This window comes from Heterodontus francisci, unplaced genomic scaffold, assembly GCF_036365525.1.
Source record: "Heterodontus francisci isolate sHetFra1 unplaced genomic scaffold, sHetFra1.hap1 HAP1_SCAFFOLD_2417, whole genome shotgun sequence".
Taxonomy (NCBI): Eukaryota; Metazoa; Chordata; class Chondrichthyes; order Heterodontiformes; family Heterodontidae; genus Heterodontus; species Heterodontus francisci.
This window is the reverse complement of record NW_027142209.1, coordinates 1,643-19,059: the sequence shown is the minus strand read 5'-3', so window position 1 is coordinate 19,059 and position 17,417 is coordinate 1,643. Positions and strand designations below refer to the sequence as shown.

The window sequence follows — 17,417 nt, the reverse complement described above, 5'->3', positions numbered from 1 at the left end:
TGTCAAGTGGCACTTGCTTAGCAATAACCTGCTCAGTGATGCTCAGCTTGGGTTCCGCCAGGGCCACTCAGCTCCTGAAATCATTACAACCTTGGTTCAGACATGGACAAAAGAGCTGAACTCGAGGTGAGAGTGACTGCCCTTGACATCAAGGCAGCATTTGACTAGGTATGACATCAAGGAGCCCTAGCAAAACTGGAGTCAATGGGAATCCAGGGAAAACTCTCCGCTGGTTGGAATCATACCTAGCGCAAAGGAAGATGGTTGTGGTTGTTGGCGGTCAATCATCTCAGCTCCAGGACATCACTGCAGGTGCTCCTCAGGGTAGTGTCCTAGGCCCAACCATCTTCAGCTGCTTCATCAATGATCTTCACTCATAAGGTCAGAAGTGGGGATGTTTGCTGCTGATTGCACAATGTTCACCATTTGCAACTGTTCAGATACTGAAGCAGTTCGTGTAGAAATGCAGCAAGACCTGGACAATATCCAGGCTTGGGCTGATAAGTGGCAAGAAGCATTCGCACCACATAAGTGGCAAGCAATGACAATCTCCAACAAGAGAGAATCTAACCATCTCCCCTTGACATTCAACAACATTACGATCGCTGAATCCCCCACTGTCAACATTCTGGGGGTTACCATTGACCAAAAACTGAACTGGAGTAGCCATTATAAATACCATGGCTACAAGAGCAGGCCAGAGGCTAGGAATCCTGTGGCGAGTAACTCACCTCCTGACTCCCCAAAGCCTGTCCACCATCTACAAGGCACAAGTCAGGAGTGTGATGGAATACTCTCTACTTGTCTGTATGGATGCAGCTCCGACAACACTCGAAGTTCAACACCATCCAGGACAAAGCTGCCCACATGATTGGCACCCCATCCACAAACATTCACTCCCTCCACCACCGATGCACAGTGGCAGCAGTGTGTACCATCTACAAGGTACACTGCAACAACACACCAAGGCTACTGGGGCAGCACCTTCCAAACCCATGACCTCTACCACCTAGAAGGACAAGGGCAACAGATGCGTGGGACCACCACCTGCAAGTTCCCCTCCAAGCCCCAGACCATCCTGACTTGGAACTATATTTCTGTTCCTTCACTGTCGCTGGGTCAAAATCCTGGAACTCCCTTCCTAATAGCACTGTCTATGTTCCCACACCACATTGACTGCAGCAGTTCAAGAAGGCAGCTCACCACCACCACCTCGTGGGCAATTAGGGATGTGCAATAAATGCTGGCCTAGCCAGCGACACCCACATCCCATGAAGTGAATTTTAAAAAAACTTTGAGATAAGTTAACTTCACCATGACTAAGAATTGAACTTGAGACAGATTTGTACCATCTTAAACAGAAGGCAAAAATAATTACATGTAGAGTCACCATAATATGTTTTAAAAAGACATATGTGGGTCATGTGCTGTTTCCTCTACTTAACAGTAGTCAAGTTTGGCAAAAATAAGATTTCCATGATTCACTGCCTTTGTATGTAGAAAACAATTTGTACCTTCTCAACCCTAGAGTATCGTGCGAGTTGTATTCCATGATCGAAGACTCCAATACACCGAGCATCAGCAACTGGAAGGATGGAAATGGAACCGGCCTGGTGATAGACTTCTTGATTTAGGTAAGTTTTCTGCAATAGACTAGCCTCTTTCTTGTGTTATGTTTTCCCCTCCTTTCTCACAGACCGTTATTATAGTCTGTGCAAGCCATAATAAAGCGATAAGCTTGGCGAGCCTCAGGTGCAAGTCGCCACGTGGGACTATGCCAATGTGGCAATAACGGAGTCCTGCCTCACAGAAGGGGAGATTTGGGAACTTAATATTCTTAACTACAGGATAATCAGGAAAGATAGGGAAGGGAGAAAATGAGGGCCTGCTGGCAGTATTAATCAGAAAACTATTATAACACTGGAAAGGGATGATGTGGTTTAGGTGCCAAAGGCACAGAGGAGCTGTTATGCTACTGTGTGTATACAATAGGCCACCAAATAGTGGGAAGGAGACAGGAGCGAATTAGCAGGCAGATTACAGAAAGATGCAAGAATTGCTTTGTAGTGATAATTGGGGATGTCAGTTATCCTAACATAGACTGGGATAGTGTAGAGGGCAAAGAAGGTGAGGAATTCCTGAAATATGTACAAGAGAACTTTAATGATATTAAAAGGAGGCCTATGACAATTGTTTGGTTCATTATGGATTCAAGAACCAAGCTGAATATAGAAAGTACAGAGGGGATCTTAAAAAAAAAAAGTGAGAATGAGGGACAAAAAGTGAATGAGTATAGATTTGTGACTAATGTAAAAGGGACCCCAAAAGTCTCCAGTAATTACACAAATAATAAAAGTGTAGTCAGAAGAAGAGTGGGGCTGATTAGAGACCAGAATGTTTATCTTATGGAGGCAGAGGGCATGACAGAGGTACTAAGTAAGTACTTAGCATCTGTTCACTAGACAAGAGGATGCTGCCAGTGTAGCAGTAAAGGAGAAGGCAGTAGTGATATTGGATAGGATAAAAATGGATAAAGAGGATGTACTTAAATGGTTGGCAGCCCTCAAAGTAGAAAAGTCTCCCAGTATTAATTGCAAGCATCATAAGGGTGGAAATTGTGGAGGCTCCAGCCACAATCTTCCAAACCTCCTTGGATATGGGTGCCAGAGTACTGGATGATTGCAAATGTTCCACACTTGTTTAAAAAGGAGAGGGGGACTAACTCAGCAATTACAGACCAGTCAGTGTTATGTCAGTGGTGGGGAAACTTTGAGACAATAATCCAGGACAAAATTAATTGGCATTCAGTAAAGTATGAGCTAACAAATGAAAGTTAGCTCAGATTTGTTGAAGGCAAATTGTGTTCAACTAACTTGATCGAGTTCTTTGAAGTAACGGAGATGGTTGATGAGGGTAGTGCAGTTGATCTGTATATGGGCTTTCAAAAGGCTTTGACAAGATACCATATAATAGACTTGTTAGAATTAAAGCCCTTGTGATTAAAGGGGCAATGACACCATCAGTTGGTTAAGGGACAGAAAGCAGAGAGTGGTGATAAATGGTTCCTTTTCAGACTGGAGGGAGGTGTACAGTGGTGTTCCCCAGGGTTTGGTTTTAGGGGACCACTGCTCTTTTTGATAAATTAACGACATGGAGTTGGTATGTAGGGCATAATTTCTAAGTTTGCAAATAGTAAGAAACTTGGAAATGTGGTAAACAATGAGGTAGGTAGGTTATTCATTCTATTCAGGTACTGGTGTTCTTCCATTACATACTGGGAATATTGCATAACTTCCATTGAACTCAGTTAGAAATCCAACTTGTTTTGAAACTTGGAAATGTAGTAAACATTGAGGCAAATAGTAACAGACTCCAGGAGGACTGGTTAGATGGCTGACATATGGCAGATGAAGTTTTGTGCAGAGAACTGTGAAGTGGTGCATTTTGGTAGGAAGTGTGAGAAGGCACAATATGAACCAAATGGTACAATGGCCGAGACACTTGGGGGTGTATGTACACAAACCTTTGAAGGTGGAAAGACAAGTTGAGAAGGCTGTTTAGAAAGCATGTGGGATTCTTGGCTTTGATAGAGTACAAAAACAAGAAAGTTATGCTAAATGTTTATAAAATGTTGGTTAGGCCTCAACTGGAGTCTTGTGTTCAGTTCTGGGCACCACACATAAGGAAACATGTCATGACCTTGGCGATGGTGCAGAAAAGATTTATTAGAATGGTACCAGGGATGAAGGACTTCAGTTATGTTGAGAAGCTATGGTAGTTCTCCTCAGAGCAGAGTAGGCGAAGAGGAGATTTAATAGAGATGTTCAAAATCATGAATGGTTTTAATAGAGTAAATAAGGAGAAACTGTTTCCAGTGACAGAAGGGTCAATAAACAGGGCACACAAAGTCAAAGTGATTGGTTAAAAAAAAAAGCAGGAGTGACAGGAATTTTTGTTTTTACGCAGCAAGTTGTTGTGATCTGGGATGCATCGTCTGTTCGCGTAGTGCAGTCAGATTCAATAGTAACATTCAAAAGAGACTTGGACAAATAATTGAAGGGGAAATAAATTAGGGAAAGAACAGGAGAGTGGGATTATTTGGAGAACTCTACCAAACAGGTACAATAAGCTGACTAGCCCCCTTCTGTTTTCTAACATTCTGTGATTCTATGTTAATACTGGGTGTGGAAGCATTTTTCTCCTCTTGGCCCCATCTTGAGATCAAGCAATTTTCTGCCTCAGTGTTGCGCTGTTGCTTCACAAGAGCAGCCCTGTCATATGACACTAATATTTTCAAAGGCATTCCTACTGCTGCCTTCCTCAGTGTTGGTCTATACTGAACCATGGACAGTTTTGTGCTGTTAAAAAAATTTCTAAATAAAACTAAGGCAAAATTAAAGTCAGTAATTAAAGAGCAAAGTTAATCACTGTAACTACAAGATCTTCATAACACCCAGAAGTTGGTATCATTTCTGAAATCATCCGCATGAGCAGAATCGTCCAGGTAGTCAGTGATGAGTACATGGCACTAGATTTTCATTAGACTTGCACTTCCCCACTTACCTTCTATGGGCTTTTGCACTTGAAATTGCAGTGTTTAGCAATCCAGGAGACCGTGGTGTCTTCTACAGGGGACCTGAGGCCTGACTGTACAGGGCAAGCATCTGTATATCTCCTCAACCAATCAGATTGAAGAATCTCCACTGAGATACACAGGGCTAAAAACTCATTTGCCCCATTTTTTGAGTGCAGGGGACACGATCCATGACCTGCCTGCTCCAGGTCCATTGGAGGTGGACACCATGCAAACTTGCTGCTCCCACCTCATTTACCTGACTATAGTGTGGAACCAAGCGGGTTCCTGGGTGCTGGCAACCTCTTTGTGTTGCTGGTTACCTTTGCTAAGCAGGGTTCCAAACAGTGTTGTGCTGAGACCATGTGGTGCAACCAGTGCTTTGTTCTTAAAAGTAGGCAGTCCCTCTTAAAGGCAAGCTGTACTGAATAATATTGCCGGAATTTAAAACATGGAAAATGGAACACCAGGGCAAAGAGAGGTTTCCAAGTGACTGATGGACCTCTTAGTGGTGGAAGTGGGCAGGAGGCAAGATGCTGTGGTTCCACAGAGGGCCCAAAGGCCTCAACAACCACCCTCAGAAGGGTGTGGGAGCAAGTGGCCAGGGAGGTCAACTCTGAGTCTGGACGTGAGGACCTGCCAACAGTGCCACGAGTAGCTTAATGACCTCAAGTGGTGGTCAGTGAATGCATCTTCATCACAACTACCCATCGCTCCATTGACTTCTCGCACTGCTCAATGCGCCAGTCACCCAGCAGCCCTACCTGGCACTCAGGACCTGCACCTAATATCCAGATACTCTAATATAAAAGCAAAATACTGCGGATGCAGATACTCTAACTCGCCTTCACCCACCTACCAATTCTACCAGCCTCACACCCACCTCTCACTGTCTCTACATACCTCCAGCTGTTCAGCTATAGCCTGCACATCGCCCAAACACAGTGCTGCACAAATCCTGACATTCTGCCCTCTTTTGCAGGACCAAGTGGCACACAATAGAAGCATAGAACTAGCAGGGGATAAGGACACCTGCATCTCTGAGCCCTACATAGAACATGACTCTTTGCATTATGGGTCCGGCTGCAGTAGAGCCTGTTGCATCGCTGCAACATTGAAGATATCAGTATGTTCCTGCCTTATGCCCCTTCTCAATTCCCACCACACCCTCATCCTGCCGTCTGGCATGATGAGCAAGCTGTTGATGGTGTGGCCATGGACCTTTTGCTTTACATCGCGCCCTGCCTTCTCCCTCGCTCTTCTGATTTCCTGCTTTCAGACATCCATGAATTGCCACCTATCCGCCCACAGCAGCCCAAGAAGGAAGAGAGAGAGCGCAACAGCACTACTGAAGAGGCCCTGATCTGATCTGACACTCACAGCCACTCACTCAGATACAGGCCCTGTACGTGCCTTGGAGGCAAGTGTAGAGTCAGCACGTGGTTAGTCCGGACATGATTGGCTTCAGCCAGGCTGGGGGAAAGGATAGTTCGTTTTCCAACTCACTGGCGAACGAGGTGGCAAACATGTTCTGCTGCAGAGGACTTGGATGAGAACCATAACAGGGAGGCACCCAGGAGACCACTGATGGACATGTACACTGAAATGCTGGCTGCATTGGCTGGCTTGACAGACTCCGGTCACTGTGAAGGAGCATGGAGGAGTCCGTCTCCAAATTGGCAGAGGGCATCGTGCAGAGCTTGCCCTCTCCAGCCTATGTTCCATCTCCCTGACGTCCTGCAGACCCAGAGGCATTGCCACTGTTGCCTCCATACCTTTTGCAGACTTTGTGTGGACAGGTCACCTGCTTTTCTGCCATCCCTGTGAGGATGTAGCAAATCCAGGAACTTACCGCAATACCTCCAAAAACACTCCAGAGAACTTCCAGACATTTGGCAAGAGCAGAAGTTCTTAAAAATGACTTTTGGGTGCAATTTGGGTGCCTAGCCCTTTAAGGAATGTTATTTCAGGGCCAGCCACTGCTTGTTTGTAGAGTAACAAGTGAATACGTTGCCTGGACCTGCGTGGTCCAAATTTGATATCCAAATTTGCTGGTTGGGTTGTGTGACATCAGGATATCCTCCTTCACAGCCTTTCAACGCACACTGCGGATGTCCTTCTCCAAGAGCGTGTTGCTCTGGAAGTGGTTGGCTCTGCAGCATGCTTCAGTAAAACTGGGCTAGGCCTCTACTGCACTATGGAGATGAATTTCTTGCCAACATAGATTAAACCAGGAAGTGTAAGTTGGAGTATTTAATTCAGTGTTAAATTCTTAACAGAACGGGAAATAAAGATGGAATGGATAGAAAGAGATGAGAGATGGTAAAAGACTCCACAATTAAAGAAATTAATTTTCAGTGGTAGAGAGCTTGTTTGGCAGTAAATAAGACTTAACACACCATTAAAAATTCACTTAAATTTGAATGAACAAGGTGTAAATTTTCCTAATGTTTATTGGTAAGTACCTCAGCACACCCTTCCATGGATTCAAATGCCGAGTCTCTGAATGGGATATTGTTATGGTGAAGCTTCTGGAGGCACAGGGCAACTTGAGCAACAACTTCCTGATTTCTGCGTTTAACTGCACCTGCGCGGTTGCTGGAAGCTTTCAGATTTACTCTTTAATAACGCTGAGCGCTGTTAACCTCACTGTTGGTTATACTGCAAAATATAGGTCAATGTGTTTCTAAAAATGGGGGTATGGTCCATACAGTACAAGGAACGGAGGTTGTATTCGGTTTGAATTTTATTTTTTGAATGAGTGATTTATCGCCTTCTCTTTCCCAACACTTTTCCTCATAGATTTATCTAATTGATCCTTGGTTATAATTTAACTAGCATATTGAGCGGTGTTAACACCTTAGGCAAGGCGCAATCTTTTTTTAATTGAATTTAAGTATAAGAAAAACTGGTAGTTCTCAGATGGCTGAATGGGCTGACCATACCACATAATAGAGAGTTATATAGACTAGCAAGGTCCAATCCTTATCCTGTGTTGGACCTCTTTTTACATTACCCAGCATGTACACTTCATAGTTTAGTTTCTCTCAAGTTAGCTGATCATTTGGAGGAAGAGGAGAGAACTGGATGGGTGTAGTTTATGTTTTATAATGAATAGCTAAAACACTGACATCAGTTGTATTGATTTTATTAAGTGCCTATTCTGGAGATGTGACAGATTTATATTTTTAAAAAACTACAGATATTCCAATGTCTGTTGGAATCATTGACCCCAGGACTAATCCAGCACAACTGAATACTATTGAATTTCTATGGGACCCAGCAAAACGCACCTCTGCTTTTATTCAGGTTGGTAGAGATATTTGTTCTCTATTAAAATAGAGGTGTTACTTGGTGTAAGTAATGGCATAACAGCTAGTTAGGTGACAGAATAATCTACTAAACAGCTAGCTGGGGTACCACTGAGTATAAACGAAAATGGCCATCTGAAGTTGGAAGTGCAAGTTCTACATGAGTTTACAGTGTATGGTGAATAAAATACTCCCTTGTCTAGCTTTGAAAAACTATAAAACTGTTGATTTTGAAACTGGACCATATAATTTTATTATTAGTCATTTTATTGTATCTACTGAAAAATCCATAAAATGTTTTGTGGCAGCTTAACTTTTTTTTAATGCAATCAGCTTTAATCCCAGAAACTACACACTTATTTTTTGCAGGTACATTGCATTAGCACAGAATTTACTCCTAGAAAACATGGGGGTGAGAAGGGGGTTCCATTCAGGATTCAGATAGACACATTCAAGCAAAATGAAACTGGAGAGTACACAGACCATCTTCATTCTGCCAGCTGCCAAATTAAAGTTTTCAAGGTACTGTGTGATGCATTTTTTGTTCAAAGTGGCACTTCTGCACTGCATCTTGAAGATAATACAGCTGGTGACTTAATATTCTGACAAGCCTCTATGGATAGTGAGTATACTTGTTCAATGGTAGCTTACAAAAATAAATGTTTGTAAATTTGAAACACCCAGAATTGAGAAGTCTTCATGCCACTACTTGAAACTTATAAATTCTTATGTCTTGATATATATTTTTCATTCATTCTCACTGACCAGTATGCCTTAGCACAACTATGAAAACATACCTTGTCTTCAAAGTTCTCACTGACAGCAGTGAGTTTCATGCATTTGCTTTGGTCATGTGTTTTGCATCCTGTGTTTTGGGGGTGGTGTTTATATGTTTTGAAGTGGAAGCTTAATGAAACTGCACACCCTTCAATGCCAAAGTCTTCATTTTTATTTTATTTCTAAATCTTTGTAATGTTGGCATTTGAGCAGATAATCATCTCAAAGATGGGAATCTGTCCTGACCAGCCTTAAAGCTGTGGTAAAAGTTTTGTGTAAATTGAAATATTTTATATTGTTTAAGCCTTACATAGGGGTGTCATTTTATTCCTGTGTTGTAAAACTTTTCAATAATTTGGCAATTTTCCGCTTTCTTCAGTCTACCTAAAGTGGTGGAATGTGATAATGAGCACTGGCACATAGGCAGTCCTCTAAAATGCTGCTTTTGATGGGTGAGTCTAGAATGAATTTTGGTAAACTGTTCAATTGCGAAGAGGGGTGCATCACAGATGAGCAAAATTCTGCCCTTTGATGCAAGAATCATTGGTTTACAAAAATTGGGATGGTATACCTTGGCTGCTTTATTTGCCTTTCTAGAACTGAGGTCAGTTATTGTGTTCCCACCACCATCTCAGCTGAGATCAGTTCACCCAGCACAAACCAGTATTTAAATATGGCACCAATTTGGTACCACTATATATTGTACTGGTGTATTTGCTCACTGAGTCAATGGGTAAGCTGGAATTTCAACTTCAGGTTTAATGCATTATACATGTGATCTTTCTATACCACAGAATTTTGAGTTGCAGGATTTCAGTTTTCCTCTTTTTTTTTCAGCCCAAAGGAGCGGACAGAAAACAGAAAACAGATAGAGAAAAAATGGAGAAGCGAACAGCTCAAGAAAAAGAAAAGTATCAACCTTCATATGAAACAACAATCTTGACTGAGGTAAAATACAGGAAAGTACAGGTTAAGAGAAAAACATTAAGAATGCAGGTAGCACAGATGCAGTTTTTTTTTTAAATACACTGGAAAAATGAGTCTAAATCATACAATCTGATTTATACAGAGCCCACAATTACTGTGTTTCTTGCAAGTTGGCAGGTTTTCAAACAATGTTGCTTTTTGTTTTACTTCACCCCCTCCATTTCATTTTTTTTGGTTCTGTAAATGTTCTTTTCTCCTATTCCCTTGCTCCACTGAGTGTAACAGATCCTATCCGAGAGTGGGAAAGTAAGTGATTAAAGTAGGGAGTAAAAGCAGTTTAGCTACTCACCTGCATTTTCCATTGATCATATGCAATTTACTCTTTAGTGAACTCTGATCTGAAGGATAAATTCTGCAAAATTTCAAAAATATTTGTGCAAAATTATAACATCTTTCAAATTCCCTCTTTCCTCACACTACAACCCTTCTATGTAATGTGATCCGGATTAGAGTTCTTTTTATCAGCTGTGTAGGAACCATTGTGTTACATAAAAGTAGTTGATTACTTTTATCTGCACACCCAGATATTCTTCAATCCCATTTCTAACTAAACATTTATCGGAATTTTGTAATGTTTAAGCTGTTTTTGAGGTTTTTCTGGAACTCTGCAACACATTTGCTATCGTAGCAACAGTTTCCTTTTTATCCCTTTTTGAGGCCTTTTAGTTTTGTAATTGTTTTCCATCTTAGTGCAAGTTAAACAGCCTTTTTGCATCTATCTCTATTTCAGCACTTCAAATATCTAAGTTATATCAGTTCTCCATCATTGTGTCTCTAGTAAAAACAAGTTCTTTTATTTTTCTCAGTCAATTTGCAACACTCTTCTGCAGGTGCAGATCTATAGAGTACAAATCCTTGGGCACTGGCAGCCTGTAGTACGTTTCTCAAATAGCTGCTGTTCAGACATTAATCCAGATAGAGTAGTCTAGACAAGAGGTGCTATCATGGAGGGTATTGCTGCTCAGTCTGATCCTGTACATTATACTTTCTGGCAGATATTTATAATGCAATGGAAAGTCTGGTTGAATTCTCCCTTCCTGCCACCCTACAACCACTAAGGCTCCAGTTCTTATCCAGGACAGCCATTTTTAGCCCATTCCAAATCAGACCGGGTGGACGGGCATGTTTTCAACAAAGAAAAATGTGTTGTGCATGAAGTGGGTCCATTCATATATTTGCACATTTTTAAAAAAAGAATTAAAAACGCAGACTCAAATTTAACATTGGATCTTATCTATATAGTATAGTAATGTTCTGCACTTTGAGCCTTAATTCATGTAATTGTCCTTGTAGTTCTTGTCTGAACTCTTGTTCAGTACATTTATTTTTGCAAGGTGAGGTGCCTGTTTCTGGGATGCATTATACCTGATATGTTAGTGTTGAGTTGTACAGGATTAAAATAATTTGCTCTGCCTCGCAGCTAAATGTCCTGAAGTGCAACCTACTCCTTGATTAACTATGGTGATAACAGCTTCACGTTGACAGGATACTTGAATGAACAGTAAATAATGGCACTTAAATCCCTCTCCTTTTCTATCTTGCCGAATGGATCTTCATTAATTGTATACCTTTGTTTCCTGTTCCAACATCTGTTACCGTACATTTATATATACATTAAAAGCCATTCACCGGGACTTTGCCACCTGCTTAATTGCCCCAGATATCTCTGAATGCTGTTAATCTCCCTTATGTTAATCCTCTGGTTACGCAACTTTGTGACATTAGTGCATTTTGTAATTATACTAAATTGTAGTGTACTGATGTGCTGTAACTTTTTTTGCCATTTTATTATAGACCCTATTTTTGAAAAAACACACATAAAGCTCAATTTGTGTCATGTTATTGGATGACTGAGACATTCCTGACACATTTAACCTGTTGATTTTCCTCTCACTTGTACTCATTCACCAATTCTCATTTTCACTTGACCATTTGATTTAAGGTATTCTTGCATTTTTACCTTTGTCTTGTTCACTGTAATTATGCCATAATTCTTTTTACTTTATTTTTCTTATTTTAAATCTGTTGCAATCTACTGCAGTAAAAATAGCCTTGAAAATGCTGTGTAAAATACTGGCTCCACTGTGTTTCAGAGTAGGAAAGTCAGGCTTGTTATAATTGAAAGTTCTTGTGACTATTCCTGGTACTAAAAGATGGCTGACCTGCATTGCTACAAATATGTATTGCTTATTCTTCTATGGCTGCATCTAAAATACATCAGATTTAACAGGATACACACACAACTCCTGAAGAGATATTGGAAGAAATTTGTCAGGTAATGTTGATCAACACTGGATGAGAAGATGCTATATGTTATCCTCGAATTGAAAGAAGCTTGGTTAATTTTTCAGTTTGTGGGACTTTGTAAAGAAATTCCTGAAATACACTGGAGTTTATTTACTTCATTTTATTGGTCGCAGACTTTGGATTTGGAAGGATGTCTAGTTTATTGAAGCTGTTGGAGAGGGAGAAGCTGTGGAAGTTTCTGAGCACAAAGTTACTTGTGTGCACACCTAGGCCATGTGAGTGACCTTCCCGTGCATGCAATGTGATGTACTATATGTACATAGCTTAAAAAGGGTGATGCACATCCTGATCAAGAATTTGATTAAATGCCTACACTTGGGTTAAGGTAGCAGTTAATGAGGTTCCAGTAGGTGCAGACAATGTGCTCCAGTGGTTGCCAGTTTAATGTAACGTATGAGAGAATTCTTATTGTTTTATCCTTACTTAAGAATTGGTTTGTTAGTATTGAATCTTCAAGTTAAGTTGAGAGAGAGGAAGTTGTGACTATTATGCTATTGTAATTGTTTCAAGATTACTCAAGTTGAAGTGTTTTGCAAAGAGGTAGCTTTGAAACTTCGAGTCCATTCTGGCTTCCATTTCTAATTTGCTGACATCCACTATTGGTTTCAAGGAATTGCAAAGAGTTACTAATGTTCTGTTTCCACATGTGATTTAACCTACTTTGAAAAAGTATATGCTAGTAACTTTGTTAGCTGTCTAGTGGATGTTTATTTTGAATCATTGTTGCTTTGAAGAAGCAAATAAATGAACACTACTCCAATAGTGAAAGCATAAAAAATGAGCTACTAGCCTTCTGGCATCTTTAATTATAGAATCAGATTGCAGAATTTGTTCAACTTCACTTTTGATGTCCAGCACCTTTTTATGTTGGTGTTTCAACTGCTTTGGCAGTACTATGTTGGCTTCCACATTTGGGATACTAACTTGCAGCCATGTTAATTGACCTTTTCACTGTGTTCCACTACACTTTATCTGGCCAAATGGAGAAAAGTGGATCTGCAGAAGGTATAATGTGGAAGTGGAACTACTCACCCTAGTGAGCCACTGGGTAGCTCAGGAGTCAGTAACACTTGGACTCTGTACCAGAAAGATGTATGTTTGATTCTGAGAGCTCTGAACCAAACCTCGATGCATTGAAGCATGTCAAATAGTTGGGCTTGTGGATGGATTGGCTGCAAGAGAAGTGCTTTTAGGAAAGAAAAAAAACTGACACTTCACACATCCCAGGTCAACCGTGCCTGCTATTGGGCTGAACATCAGGGCACCAACAGCCATTTTAAAACATTACAAGGTTTGGACTCTTCCTAACCTGGCCAGAAGATAATTTGTGGTGGAGAATGATCTGGAAGGTGAGAAAATCTCTTGCAGAGCTTACAAATAACTTAAACCCAAGAGTGAAGGCAATTCTAACCCAAACTTGGAACAATTAAAAGTTTAGCAGTGGTGGTGTGTATTGACTTTAGTATAAAGGACAAATTTGTTTTATGAAAATCAACAAAGATGCACTGAACTCCATCAATGTTAATTGTACATGGAAGAAAATATGCTTTTCATCACTGATTTTGTGAAGTACTCCATTATTCACAAGACTCTTAATGCTGGCACAAAAGATTTAGAACAACATTACTCAAAATAAACTTGCCTATTCCTAAAATCTTTCTAATGCTTTTTGAACCCAGCCATCAAACATTTTAAATTAAAAATCTAAACTTAGTTGATGTCCAATATTTGCTCCTGAAGTGGATGCTTGGGATGCTCAGGTTTTTTGTTTTGAGCTACATTTACATTGAATTATGACAAAATCACACCTGCTGCAAGAGGGGAAAAAAGCATACCTTCTGTTGATGCTAGAATTCTGAGTCAGTTATATCTGAGTTAATGGGAGAGCAGCCAAATATTTATTTGGATTATGGCATCTGAAGAGTAAATTGAAGATCCTGATGGATTTTCTTTTCTGCATTAAAGTTAAATTTCTAAAACAAAAATGGTTAATGTTAAAGAAATGCTTACACTGCTAGGTGTTGTGCTCATGATTTCATGATCTACTGTATAAATTGATCCTAGTCTTTGGTGTCTGTCCAGATGAGGCTTGAGCCTATTATTGAAGATGCACTTGAACATGAGCAGAAAAAGTCCACCAAGCGGACTTTGCCAGCAGACTGCGGTGATTCTCTGGCAAAGCGAGGCAGTGTAAGGACTTCTGCTTACCTTTTCGTTGTACAAGACCGCTTGTGCAAGAATACAATCCAAGTGTTAGATATAGGACTAGCTTTTATCTGCGTACAAAACTTAACTGTGATGGACTTAGTTTGGATTTTTCTGCAAAACTTTCAACTCCTCTTCAGGTCTCAACCCTCCTAAATCTAACACTTGATACAGAAGCTCTTAATTCCTCAAAGGCCACAAAAATATGTATCTAGCATGTTGCATTGTAATCAGGTAATTTTAATTTTCATAATATTTTACGTACTCAAATGGTCGCAATTTTTAAAACCGTTTGAGATGGAATGTTCGGGGGGAAGTACTGATGCGAGGTCTTTGCTGAAAGTTATTCATGAATTGTTTAATATAGTACAGATGTTTTGCTGGAAAAGTAACTAATTTTATTAGCTGAGATTCATATAAATACATATTTTGGTTTTTGTGGCCTAAAGCAGAGAGACATTTTGCATAATATAACAAGTGGAAAGTAGAATACTTAAAATTTTATTGTGAAGAATGTGTTCTACTTGGGCTATATCTCTTTCTTTTGCTTTTTTTTTGTCAACTTTATTTTTTTCCCTCACACCTTTCAAATGCTGTCAACTCTTTGCACTGTTAATCCTTTTCTACCCCAGACTAGCTATAATGTTCTTTCAGCAGAGCTATGTAGTTTTTTCATGTGCATTTTTTGGAGGGGTGCTCTTCAATTTATATGTGTATGTGTGTAACTTGTTCAGTGCTCTCTTTTCACGGAGAATTCAGAACTCTGGAATACAAACTCCAGGTTTGAAACTGCTATCTTTAACACACAAAGCTCTACTCTATATCTAGTCTTGAGCAATTCCTAATTTTTGTTCTGTCTGAATTGTTTTTTTTAAAAAAAAAAGGAAATGAAGGTTCAGGATAGAAGGTATGGTAGCTTATAATCATGGTACTGGACTAGCACCCAGAAGTCATGAGTTGAAATTCCAAAATAACAAATTGTGAAACTGAGTACTACAAAGCTGGCACCAAAAAATGGCCATGAAAGCTGCTGGCTGACCATAAAACCAAGCTGGTTCACTAAAGTCCTTCATGGAAGGAACCTTACTTGCACGTGACTCCAGTCTCGAACAGCATGGTCAAGTCTTAACGTTCTCCAGATAACTAGAAATGGGTAATAAATTCCATATTGCCAATATTGCCCACATTTCAAGAACAAATAATAATAAATACAAGTTTTCATTTAACCTGCAATCATTCCTGATTTGGAAGAGATAGCTTTTTAAAGCCTAGGAACACATTGCTGGCTAAAATGCATGGGAAGCCTAGCAATGTTGAATTAAGATGATTCAAATTCAGAGATTTCATTGGTGTGGAATCTTTATAGTGCTTTTTAATGGGCTTTTTAAAAGCTTGGAACAGACCTTCAAGGTAATGCTGCTTAAAGAGGAAAGTAAGTCGATGTTTTTTTATTTTACTTAGTTTTTATAGAATAAAATAATAAACTCCCCTTTAATGTATTTGATTTTTTTTAGTTTTGGAAACTAAGTTTGCCTTCTAGCTTGCAGAACCTTGAAAAGTCTCTGTCCTAGCAAGGTGGCTTCACAGAGCTAATTGTGAGGGATTGCTTCAGAGCACCCCAAATCCAGGAAATACTAGACTGGAATTTGCTGTTGCATAGCATCTAATGATGTTTGCTGTTGGTTAGATTTGACCTGGCACCCTTCAACTCGAAACATTTTTGCCCACAAAGTCACTGAAAGTGTAACCTGATAATGGCACAGCAAGGGAAAATGGGCATCTGGCACATGAATAAAGAAGGCACATAACAGGGTATCTCTTTAACCTGTGAGATTTAAGGATTTTGAAATAAAACAGGAAGGACTGAGAAGAAGGATGAATGAAAAGGGATGGAGTCAATGCCAAATCAAGTACAAAAAGAAAAATAAAGTAAGAGGAAAAAAGAGACGTAATTGAAAACTAAGAAAATTTGACATATTTAAAATGTCTCTGAAAAATACAAAACCTGAATGAGACTCCAGACTTGTGATATTAAATTTTCACTGCCAGAAGGATTGATTGGCAGTCATTCACACATCATTCGAAAGGGTAGTGTTTGTAATGACAAGAATTCTGTGGTGAGTTTAATGGAAAAATACAGCATGTTCCTTTAAAAAAAAATGAGGGGGGAATGGCCACGGGCAAGGTGCCATTTTTGCGACGCCAGCAACGGAGCGGTACAATTGCTGCAGCAACCTTTGGTATTCACATTTAACAGCACAGCTTCTACTCACCTTACTTTCGGGGTTGGCAAGGTTGATTGGCATTGCGTTAACAATTATCAGGTTAAAAAGGGTACTTACACAGTAAATTATGAGCAGTAACTTTCATGTGGCAAGTTTAATGAGTAATTCATGTGGGGTGGAACTCTGGCAATCTATGGCAGCTAATGGTGTTTGAAATGGATTGTTGCATGTTCATTTAATTGATGTCAATGATGAGTTTGAGGATTCTATGTAGAGGAATATCCTTTTCCAATCTTCCAAAATGTCAATTTAGATGGGTTATCATTTTCTTCATAAGAAAGTACTTTTAAATTAAAAAGTGCTTTCCAGAATCACCCTTTTTCAGCTGCATTATCTTATCTTTCAATTTTTGATTGAAAATGCAGATGCAATGAAAACAGTCAGAATCTGCACAAAGCAGTTCATAGCATAATTGAAGAAGCATTTCCCAAAATGTTTTCTGTGTGCCATTTTCATAGTCTAGTAATAATAATCGCTGTTGTGTTTGATGTTGGAGTTGAAAATGAATGAAACATATGTCTAACAATTTTCTGATGAACATAAATAGAATAATTTTTAATTCGGGGTTTCTGAATTTACGATTTCAAGTGTGTTTTTGTTGACATAAAGCCGGAGAGAAAAAATCTGTTAAGATCAATTTTGCCCTGCAATAGCATCCCTCATTGACAGATTACGGAGCATCTTTGTTGCCAGTGGAGCCAACAGTGTGGTGGGAGAGAAACTGGAAGGATCCTTCTGTAAAAACTTCTGAAACCAAATTGGAGCAGAGCCTATAATGGCTTGTTATTTCTTAAAAACTTGCTTTGTACAATGATGCATAACATTTGTTCTGGCTAAATTTCTTTATAAAGTATGGAGTCTTTTATGTTAATCTCAGAAGTTTTAGATTCTCTTTCTGTTAATGGTTTCAGTTGGTAGCTCTTTTCTCTTTGTCAGATGGTTGAAAGTTCCCACTCCAGGACTTGTGCACAT

The 17,417-nt window shown here is 39.7% G+C and overlaps 1 protein-coding gene across 1 annotated transcript; it reads left to right on the top strand.

Moving 5' to 3' along the window:
* Positions 1 to 1,528: 1,528 nt before the first annotated feature.
* On the top strand, positions 1,529 to 15,450 carry LOC137366748 (upstream-binding protein 1-like; the record flags this gene model as incomplete). Its single annotated transcript, XM_068028403.1, has 5 exons — positions 1,529 to 1,634; positions 7,776 to 7,882; positions 8,254 to 8,406; positions 9,499 to 9,609; positions 14,020 to 15,450. Coding segments are annotated over 5 exons (774 nt in total), but the record flags the coding sequence as incomplete, so codon positions are not given.
* Between the last annotated feature and the right edge of the window lie 1,967 nt (positions 15,451 to 17,417).